Source organism: Procambarus clarkii, chromosome 35, assembly GCF_040958095.1.
Source record: "Procambarus clarkii isolate CNS0578487 chromosome 35, FALCON_Pclarkii_2.0, whole genome shotgun sequence".
In the NCBI taxonomy this organism is placed as follows: Eukaryota; Metazoa; Arthropoda; class Malacostraca; order Decapoda; family Cambaridae; genus Procambarus; species Procambarus clarkii.
In genome coordinates this window covers 27398973-27410966 of record NC_091184.1, presented here as the reverse complement: position 1 = coordinate 27410966, position 11994 = coordinate 27398973, and the positions used below count along the sequence as shown (strand labels likewise).

The 11994-nt window shown below is 40.5% G+C and overlaps 1 protein-coding gene across 3 annotated transcripts in view; it reads left to right on the top strand.

Moving 5' to 3' along the window:
- Window positions 1–432: 432 nt before the first annotated feature.
- The window catches only part of LOC123768515 (uncharacterized), a 47448-nt gene continuing 35886 nt past the window's right edge, over window positions 433–11994 (top strand). For all 3 annotated transcript variants that reach the window (XM_069336205.1, XM_069336204.1, XM_069336206.1), the window contains exon 1: window positions 433–588. In XM_069336205.1, coding sequence (XP_069192306.1) covers window positions 492–588 — 97 coding nt within the window. In that variant the 5' untranslated portion in view covers window positions 433–491. The remainder of the gene's footprint in view (window positions 589–11994) is intronic.

The window sequence follows — 11994 nt, the reverse complement described above, 5'->3', positions numbered from 1 at the left end:
CTTTACCAGTTTGTAATTAAAGTACCATTGATTTTGTCAGCGATTAGTATTTTTTATTACAAACTGGCAAAGTTACTAGTTCTATTATTAGAACCACTAACCTGAAATGAATATAATTTGAGAACCTCTCAGGATTTTGTAATGGAACTTTCCTGTTTCAATTTTGAGTTCCCACCTATAATGGCTAGTTTTAATGTAGAATCACTCTTCACTAATATTCCTCTGTTGGAATCTATTGACAATTGTGTAAATCAGTTATATGCTGACAATAGTTTAGTGTCAGGATTTTGTAGTAAGATATTTAGATGGTTGTTAGAATTGGCAGTTAAAGACTCTATAATAATTATTATTAAACATAAAAGCAAATTGATGGAGTAGCAATGGTTTTGAAGATGGCATGTGGTGATTGATAAAGATTAAGCCACCCAAGAGGTGGCACGGGCATGAATAGCCCGTAAGTGGCATGTGGGGTGAGGAGGGTATATATAGAGATGCGGACGGCATGGGGCGGCATTTACCTGCTGAGCATGTCGACCACCGGTGCCCCGGGGCTGACTCTCCTGCTGCTTCTTCGTCTGCTGATCCAAGGTGAGGAGGGCGGCGGGGGGCTGATGTGGCACGTTCCTTTCTTCGCTCGCCTAGTTGTTTGAGCTTTAGCTCTCGGATCCCACATCTCAATAGACTAGTTCCTGCGACCTATGGGGATTACTATACTTGAAGGTGTTAATGGCTCTCACACTTATAGCAAGACACATTATATCCCGTTGGTTCTGTTTGTTTATCTTGGTGAAAATGTTGCGTATGTTGATGACGTCTCCCAAGAGACATCTTCCTTGCTGTGAGTTGTGGCTTGATTACTGGGGACTTTAGCTCAGCTCAGGGGCTGGTCTTCCAGGTTACTCCATGGCATCTGACCAGTGTATTATTGGTATCTTACCAGTGTATCGATGGCATCTGACCAGTGTATTCATGGTATCTAACTAGTGTAACAATGGTATCTGACTAGTGTATTCACGGTATCTAACCAGTGTATCCATGGTATCTGACTAGTGTATTCACGGTATCTAACCAGTGTATCCATGGTATCTGACTAGTGTATTCACTGTATCTAACCAGTGTATCCATGGTATCTGACTAGTGTATTCATGGTATCTGACCAGTGTATTATTGGTATCTTACCAGTGTATCGATGGCATCTGACCAGTGTATTCATGGTATCTAACTAGTGTAACAATGGTATCTGACTAGTGTATTCACGGTATCTAACCAGTGTATCCATGGTATCTGACTAGTGTATTCACGGTATCTAACCAGTGTATCCATGGTATCTGACTAGTGTATTCACGGTATCTAACCAGTGTATCCATGGTATCTGACTAGTGTATTCATGGTATCTGACTAGTGTATCAATGGTATCTTACCATGGTATCTGACTAGTGTATCAATGGTATCTTACCATGGTATCTGACTAGTGTATCAATGGTATCTTACCATGGTATCTGACTAGTGTATTCATAGTATCTGACCAGTGTATCAATGGTATCTGACCAGTGTATCCATGGTATCTGACTAGTGTATTCACGGTATCTGACTAGTGTATCAATGGTATCTGACTAGTGTATTCATGGTATCTGACTAGTGTATCAATGGTATCTGACTAGTGTATTCATGGTATCTGACTAGTGTATCAATGGTATCTTACCATGGTATCTGACTAGTGTATTCATGGTATCTGACCAGTGTATCAATGGTATCTGACCAGTGTATCCATGGTATCTGACTAGTGTATTCATGGTATCCGACTAGTGATTGGGAGCCGGTCGGCCGAGTGGACAGCACGCTGGACTTGTGATCCTGTGGTCCTGGGTTCGATCCCAGGCGCCGGCGAGAAACACTGGGCAGAGTTTCTTTCACCCTATGCCCCTGTTACCTAGCAGTAAAATAGGTACCTGGGTGTTAGTCAGCTGTCACGGGCTGCTTCCTGGGGGTGGAGGCCTGGTCGAGGACCGGGCCGCGGGGACACTAAAAGCCCCGAAATCATCTCAAGATAACCTCAAGATATAGTGTATCAATGTTATCTGACCAGTGTATCCATGGTATCTGACCAGTGTATCCATGGTATCTGACTAGTGTATCCATGGTATCTGACCAGTGTATCCATGGTATCTGACTAGTGTATCCATGGTATCTGACCAGTGTATCCATGGTATCTGACTAGTGTATCCATGGTATCTGACCAGTGTATCCATGGTATCTGATCAGTGTATCCATGGTATCTGACCAGTGTATCCATGGTATCTGACTAGTGTATCCATGGTATCTGACCAGTGTATCCATGGTATCTGACCAGTGTATCCATGGTATCTGATCAGTGTATCAATGGTATCTGACCAGTGTATCCATGGTATCTGACTAGTGTATCCATGGTATCTGACCAGTGTATCCATGGTATCTGATCAGTGTATCAATGGTATCTGATCAGTGTATCAATGGTATCTGACCAGTGTATCCATGGTATCTGATCAGTGTATCAATGGTATCTGATCAGTGTATCAATGGTATCTGACTAGTGTATCCATGGTATCTGACCAGTGTATCCATGGTATCTGATCAGTGTATCAATGGTATCTGATCAGTGTATCCATAATAACTGACCAGTGCATTAATAGTATCTGACGAGTATATGGCAACTGACCTGTGTATCCATGGTATCTCACCAGTCTATCCTGGTACCAGACCATTGTATCCATGGTATCTCACCAGTCTATCCTGGTACCAGACCATTGTATCCATGGTATCTCACCAGTCTATCCTGGTACCTGACCATTGTATCCATGGTATCTCACCAGTCTATCCTGGTACCAGACCATTGTATCCATGGTATCTCACCAGTCTATCCTGGTACCTGACCATTGTATCCATGGTATCTCACCAGTCTATCCTGGTACCAGACCATTGTATCCATGGTATCTCACCAGTCTATCCTGGTACCTGACCATTGTATCCATGGTATCTCACTGTGGGAAAATCTGACTCCAGTATTTGAAATAAATAATAAAAACTTCAATAGCTGCGAAGGACCGCCACTTTTTGAGTAAAAATGGAAAACAAAAGTGAGCAAATGGATTAATATTGATACCAAGAACTAGTGTCTTATGGATCTTAATAGGATTGTAATTTATCATAAATCAAGAGTCAAATTAACTTTCACAAAATTGGGGGGTTAAGCGCTAGGATACAATTGAATCTTAGCACCTGTAATCTGACGTTGGTTCAACCGTCGGTAAGAATTACTAATATAAATTCAAGTTATATTTCATACACATAAAATCAAATATGAAATGAGGTTAGAAAATAATATATCATTCATTCACAAATGGCGAGTAAATGGCAATTTGAAAGGAAATCATTCATGTAGCTTAATGTTAATATATCTAATACTACACTACAAAAAATAATGTCAGCTTAGGTGTTCGACTGAATTAGTGTGGCAAGTGTGGGGCGATAACGATAGCACACTTGCTACAACACCATGTCCAGGTGGGGAGCCGGTCGGCCGAGCGGACAGCACGCTGGACTTGTGATCCTGTGGTCCTGGGTTCGATCCCAGGCGCCGGCGAGAAACAATGGGCAGAGTTTCTTTCACCCTATGCCCCTGTTACCTAGCAGTAAAATAGGAACCTGGGTGTTAGTCAGCTGTCACGGGCTGCTTCCTGGGGGTGGAGGCCTGGTCGAGGACCGGGCCGCGGGGACACTAAAAAGCCCCGAAATCATCTCAAGATAACCTCAAGATAACACCCAGGGAATGAATATTATTATTCTTGTTTACGCTTCTACCAGTCAAGCTGAAAGGCAAATTAAATGTAAAGGTTGTCTAGACTGCATTTAATATCACTATTTCTGATTGAAAAGGTGAGAGTCTAGTCTTAATGGAACTAACTTTGATGACGTTGTTGTCGCGTGGGCAACCCGTTCTCGCAAATTCGTAAAGTCAATATTGACTTATTAACTACGTGCATAGGTGATATACTAAACATAATAGATACCCTTAAAAAGATTCATAGAAAACACCGACCTTACCTAACCTTGTTAGTATCTTAAGATAAGCATCTTATTGCTTCGTAATTACAATTATTACTTAACCTATACCTATTATAGGTTAGGTAATAATTGTAATTACGAAGCAATAAGATGCTTATCTTAACATACTAAGTAGGTTAGGTAAGGTCGGTGTTTTCTATGAATCTTTTTAAGGGTATCTATTATGTTAAGTATGTCACCTATGCACATATTTAATAAGTCAATATTGACTTATTAAATTTGCGAGAACGGGTTGCGCGTGGGACAACGAACGAGCTACCTATACATGAGAATGTTATCAAGTGCACTTTCTAACAAAAATCATTATAAAAGGTAATTATCCTCGTCTGGAATTGTGTTGAGAGAGAGAGAGAGAGATATATACAAGAGTTGTTACATTCTTGTACAGCCACTAGTACGCGTAGCGTTTCGGGCAAGTCCTTAATCCTATGGTCCCTGGAATACGATCCCCTGCCGCGAAGAATCGTTTTTTCATCCAAGTACACATTTTACTGTTGCGTTAAACAGAGGCTACAGTTAAGGAATTGCGCCCAGTAAATCCTCCCCGGCCAGGATACGAACCCATGACATAGCGCTCGCGGAACGCCAGGCGAGTGTCTTACCACTACACCACGGAGACTGATTAAAATGCAGATGTGGGTCTCCACGAACTCTACCACCCGCTGCTGCAAGTGTGACGTAATTAAGAGTCGTTGATTAGGACTTCTGCAACACAATAACTAGGCAAATTTGATGCCCACGCTCTCTCCATATAATGGCGTGGGAGAGTCTGTAATGGTGTCCGAGTCCCAAGGTGGCTGGCGTCACTCCTCCTCGCTCGCTCCTAGTGCGCATGCGCGGCTCTCGCTAGATACCTCGTGTGTAAATGAATTTAAGTATTTCGGAGTTAAATACCGAAGGAAGAGATTGTGATGAATATGTCACGTTTATATATTTAGTGTTATATTCTAACCTCTCGCGGCGTAAGTCGGTATATTAAAGCTGCATAAAGGAATGAGGAATATAAAGTGAAATTGTTTTACTTTTTATTAATAATAATAATAATAATAATTTTTATTTAGGCAAAGGTACATACATAAAGAGATTTTACAACCAGTATTAATTTCTACTGGTGTGGTTAATATAAGGGAGTTCCAGTAAGCAGTAAGGTGCTACGTAAATAAACTTGTTAGTGAGTAATTATCCTTAGTAAAGGTAGTTATAAACTGGACTCAGGAAGAATTTGGCAGAATATTGCGAATTATAAAATCATGATTATGGTTAATTCTACAAGTTAGTAATTTTTAGTAACTACTTGTGATTAATGCAGAAATGTTGTATAAAATACAAATGATGTATAAAAGTCTTTACAGTCTCCGTGGTGTAGTGGTAAGACACTCGCCTGGCGTTCCGCGAGCGCTATGTCATGGGTTCGTATCCTGGCCGGGGAGGATTTACTGGGCGCAATTCCTTAACTGTAGCCTCTGTTTAACGCAACAGTAAAATGTGTACTTGGTTGTAACAACGATTCTTCGCGGCAGGGGATCGTATTCCAGGGACCATAGGATTAAGGACTTGCCCGAAACGCTACGCGTACTAGTGGCTGTACAAGAATGTAACAACTCTTGTATATATCTCAAACATAAAACTGTTGGGAATTTCCAACACTCACCATTGTATCCTGGTTCGTGACCATTGTATCCATGGTCTGATGAGTGTATCCGTTGTATCTTGCCAGTGTGTCAAGGTATCTGACCACTGTATCAAGGGGGTCTGACTAGTGTATTCAAGGTATATGACCAGGGTATCCATGGGGGGAGCCGAGCGGACAGCACACTGCACTTGTGATCCTGTGGTCCCGGTTTCGATCCCGGGCGCCGGCGAGAAACAATGGGCAGAGTTTCTTTCACCCTATGCCCCTGTTACCTAGCAGTAAAATAGGTACCTGGGTGTTAGTCAGCTGTCACAGGCTGCTTCCTGGGGGTGGAGGCCTGGTCGAGGACCGGGCCGCGGGGACACTAAAAATAAAGCCCCGAAATCATCTCAAGATAACCTCAAGATGGTCTTGCGAGTGTATCCATTGTATATGAGCAATATATCCATTGTGTCTCACCACTGTATCCATAGATCTGTCCAGTGTCTCAACGGTATCTGACCAGTGCATCCATGGTATCTGACCTCTGTATCTATGGGATCTGACCAGTGTCTGAATTGTGTTTGACCACTGTATCCATGGTATATGACCATGACCAGTGAATCCTTTGAATCTCTCCAGTTTATTCATGGATCTGACCAGTGTCTCCATGTGATTTGACCACTGTATCTATGGTATCTGACCTGTGTATCCATGGTTTGTCAATTTTCTCAACTTAGCCAGTTTATAATTAAAAGTGCCAATCGCTGATAAAATAGGACGAATCGGTATACCTGTTTTATGAACTTTAGGTAACCCATATAAGATGCCAGGCTTAGAGCCAGTTGCAAGTAATTTAGTATAATCGAAAAGAGAGTATTTGCATTACCAGGCCAGATAAAGGTAGGGGTATAGTGGTTTTGGACAAGTTAGAGTATGTTAATAAGGTGGAAAGGTTGTTAGAAGACCCCTCTAAATTTACGTTGGTTGATATAGACCCATTCTCGTATATTTTGAAATGTGAGGATAAACTGAATAGAGTTTTAAGAAGTTTGAAAGACTCTCTTTTCGATTATACTAAATTTCTTGCAACTGGCTCTAAGCCAGGCATCTTATATGGGTTACCTAAAGTTCATAAAACAGGTATACCGATTCGTCCTATTTTATCAGCGATTGGCACTTTTAATTATAAACTGGCAAAGTTTCTGGTTCCATTATTAGAACCATTAACGCATAATGAATTTACTGTGAGAAATTCTCAGGATTTTGTAAAAGAACTTTCCTCTTTAAATTTGGAGTTCCCAACTATAATGGCCAGTTTCGATGTTGAATCACTTTTTACTAATATTCCTCTGTTGGAAACCATTGACATCTGTGTAAGTCAATTATTTGCTGACACTAACTTAGTGTCTGGATTTTGTAGTAAAATATTCAGACGGCTGTTAGAAATAGCAGTTAAAGACTCCATCTTTATGTTTAATAATATTTATTATAAACAAATTGATGGAGTAGCAATGGGGTCTCCTTTAGGTCCTGCACTGGCTAATGCTTTTTTGAGTTTTCACGAAATAAATTGGCTTGATAATTGTCCTTCGGCCTTCAAACCAGTCTTGTACAGAAGATATGTAGATGACACTTTTTTGTTGTTTAGGGACCAGTGTCATATTGAGAAATTTAGAGAGTATCTTAATGCACAACATAGTAATATACGGTTTACTGCAGAGTGTGAAGTTGATAATTCATTGTCGTTTCTTGATGTAAAAGTGAATAACCTCAATGGGTTCAACACTAATGTTTTTAGGAAACCAACCTTTACTGGTTTAGGTTTAAATTTTAATTCCTTTGTTCCTGATATTTTTAAGAAAAATGCTATTAACACTCTACTGAATAGGGCCTTTGTTTTATGTTCTAATTGGAATAACTTTGATCAGGAAATTAATTTTCTTGTGAATTTTTTTTCAAATAATGGTTATCCTGTGCATATGGTTTATACTTTTATAAGGAATTTCTTAAATAAGAAGTTTCACCCATCGTGTAGGATTACTACAGTGGAAAGGGATCTTAAATATATTAAATTACCATTTTATGGCACTATTAGCTTTTCTGTAAGGAGTCGTTTGAGGAGACTGTTGCAGCAGTGTTATCCTCAAGTAGACTTTAGATTTATTTTTGTCAACACAAATACCATAGGCTCTTATTTTAAATTTAAAGATAAAGTGCCTACTCCCTTGTGCTCAAATGTCGTATATATGTATAATTGTTCCAGCTGTAATGCTGGATATATCGGGAGTTCCATTCGGAACTTTAAGATTAGGATACTTGAGCACCGGGGATTATCTTTTAGGACTGGATTACCATTGTCTAAACCAGCATTTTCGGAGATTAGAAACCATTGTTATGAGTTTGATCATTCTCTGCTGGAATCTGATTTTAAAATTCTGGACACTTGTATGAATGGCCAGTCAGATTTGAAAGTAATGGAATCCTTATATATAAAGGAGCTGCGGCCTCTGTTAAATAGCAACCTTTCAGCTGTTCAATTGTACACTGTATAGTGCACAGTAGGCCCTGTAATTTGATTTTTAGTTTGTTTTGGTAATTTAATTTTGTTTAGTTTACCATGTCTTTGCCCTTTCTTACTTATTTCAAGTCTTAACATTGTACATTAATATAATCTTTTATTTAGGATATATAATACATTTTTTGGTATTTAATTTTTTTTAATATTTGAGTTTTTTATATGATTTTGGTTTGTACTTTATAATTGTCGTTTATTCTGCTTGTATTTTACATACATTTTTTGTAGATTTGTGGTCATTATATAAATATTTGTTATAGTGTTTAGTATCTATGTGTTAGGTATCAAGTTTCACTTCTGATCACTTCACGTAAGTTTAATAGAATGGTTTGTTTTAGTAGTTATAAATTTCATCTTGTAGTTTAATGGATTTTAAATTAGTTTTAACATATGTGACAGTTAATAAGTTTTATTTGTATTGATCACTTTAAGTGTGCTTAAGTGTTTTGTTTTTCAAGCATTTTCCTTTCTTTGATAGGCAATTATATTCAGTATGAGTTCTTTGTTTACCAGCTATTTGATTGTGATTTCAGTTTTTTCTTTTAGATCTGATGATGAATACGAGAAGTATTCGAAACGTTATGCATTTTAAAGTAAAGATTCTGAAACAAGATGTTCAGTATATCCCTGGTTTTCCTATTTATCTTAAAATATATATATATATATAATAATAATAATAATATTTTTTATTTAGGCAAAGGTACATACATATATATATACACATACAATATATATATATATATATATATATATATATATATATATATATATATATATATATATATATATGTCTGAAAACTCACACCCCAGGAGCAACGCAACTGGTAACTACGGGGCGCCTTAATCCGCTTGACCATCACGGCCGGACAAAAGGAAGTGATAGCCGAAGCTATTTGAACCACTTCCCCGCCGGCAACTCGGATGGTAATCTTGGGCATAGCATTTTATCAAATCACCTCATTCTTTTGGGAGTATGCTCCTGGGAGTATGGGTTCGAGTCACTTCTGGGGTGTGAGTTTTCAGACGCATATAGTCCTGGGGACCATTCAGGCTTGTTCGCATTTGTGTTCCTCACGTGTGCCCCAAAGAATGAGGTGATTTGATAAAATGCTATGCCCAAGATTACCATCCGAGTTGCCGGCGGGGAAGTGGTTCAAATAGCTTCGGCTATCACTTCCTTTTGTCCGGCCGTGATGGTCAAGCGGATTAAGGCGCCCCGTAGTTACCAGTTGCCTTGCTCCTGGGAGTATGGGTTCGAGTCACTTCTGGGGTGTGAGTTTTCAGACGCATATAGTCCTGGGGACCATTCAGGCTTGTTCGCATATATATATATATATATATATATATATATATATATATATATATATATATATATATACATATATATATATATATATATATATATATACATATATATATATATATATATATATATATATATATATTGTCAGGGTTACTCGGTGAGCGACAATATAAGTGCTTAATCCTGGCAAGGTCGCCAATGTCGGGGTTCACCTCCAATGAGAGGGGAAAGGGGCGAGTAAGAGTATACTCAAGGTCACTCACCGTAGCCCTGCGGGTCTTCACTCTATCCTCGCGGCGCCACTGTACGCCAGGAGAGTATCCCAGTCAATCCCAACCGGCCTCTGATCGAGAAGGAGTGGGAACACAACTTGTTCACTTAACTGTTGTATGCCCGCCCCAACATAGGGCTCTACTACTAACCACAAGGTCGCCAACTGGTGTTTTCGGTGTCCAGTAACACGTCAGTGGTTTTGTTGAATTGTGGTAACAGTGGCAAGAACACACTCAATATGTCTGATATCAGGCAGGTATTTACTTCTATCGCTCTCTGCTTTCAGGTATTATATAGCCACAAGAAATATGGAGGGGATGATATAAACACCAATGTACTTTGTATTTTACTTAAAACTCATTCAAAGACATCACAAGATTATATCAATAAGCAAACAGCTGTTTCAGGCGGGAGCCGCTCGTTCCCACATATAATATGAACTCGCCAAGCTGGCAATGCTCCCCCTCACGTCAATGTCAAAATCAGCCGGGCGACTACCCCCGCGCGAATGTCACTTTATCTGTTTGCTTGTGGCGTGACGCGCCAGTTTCTTTAAGTTCTCAAAGATCACTACAAGATCGAACACACAATATTCGCGACAATAGCACGTAAACACTTCGCTACACTGATCTTGAGCTCAATCAAACATTTCTATATTAAAGGTGACAATAATTTACTGTCATGGTATTACACACTGCCCTTCATTTAATGATAATGTATGCAAGTATATATTACTGGAGTTCTCAGTAATTCCTTTTGTGGGCGATAACACAATTAATCACTGCACACATGAATGATTATTCAATACACGAGCATAGACATATATATATATATATATATATGGATGAGTCAGACATCAATAATGGTAATAACATAGTTACTGGGCACATAGCCTAACTCCAAACACTGGCATATTTATATATATATTCTCTCACTAAATGATCTTATTAAAGTCTCATGAAAGACGTTATCAACACGGTAAATTCATCAATTACTCCGGGTGCCTGTACACACCAATAATAATCATAAACATCGTGAGTACTCTTTATAGTCCCACTCTTCACACTGGTGCCTTACTGTGACATAGGTGAGCCTTGCTCACGACATACAAAATACTCTGGCTAAATAATATAGCTGACTAAAGGGGAATTGGGAGGGAAACTAGTATCACCTACTTCCACCTATCCTCCGGTGAGAGTTGAGTTGTAGCTCCTGGTCCTGGCTCCGGCCTCGTGTAGGGAACGCCCCCACACACACACTGTCGTGTCCTCCAGGAACTCAATCAACGTCCCACCGTAAGCGCGTCGTCTCCGTGCCTTTTCACTGCAGGTCCGTGCTCCTCCTCGACTTCTTGTGGGGTTGGAGTCGGTCTCCCGGCCGTTGACTTCTCCTCCCAGCTACGGCTGCCCGCCTACGTCTCGGCTGCAGTCGTTCGGATTCCCGAACAGTTTTCCTCTTCCACTGCTTCCCGGTGGCTCGGTCCAGCCACTACGCCGTCACAAACGGGTGAACGGCCTCAGACGTCGTATACGTCACTGCACAGGCTTCACTTCTTCTTGCACAGTACCTGTCCCGGAACGCTTGTTGCTCAATATCCCGTCGATTCCCTCTCTGGTCCAACACAGGAACGAAGGAAGACCTCACAGAGTACTGGCAGACTTCGGGTGACGCGTAAAATCAACGGGAACGGGAAACAACTGTCAAACTGACAGGACCAATCTTCGCACGTCCAACCACCTTGACGTGTCGTGTCAGACTGATGGCGCCGCCGTGGCGCTCTGACCGGACCCCCCTTCCTTCGTGACGTCACATTCGCCACAGGAGGTTTTCATTGGCTCCCTGTGCCACATCGCTGTAGGTGACCAATCCGGTGTCACTGACGTCACATAGTTTTGGCGGCAAAACAGAAGAGCCAGCGCCATATTGGCTTCCTAAAGGGCCTAAACCACAGGCCAAAATACTCTTCTTTGATAAATTTCTCGGCACTCCGAGAACACTACAGTCCCCCACATATACCAAATTGATGCCTGCGACGTAGAGAACGCTCGGGTAAAGTGGACATGACTCTTACTGCAGGCGTGGGAGAAATATAAGGGGGGGAACACCGTCACAATATATATATATATA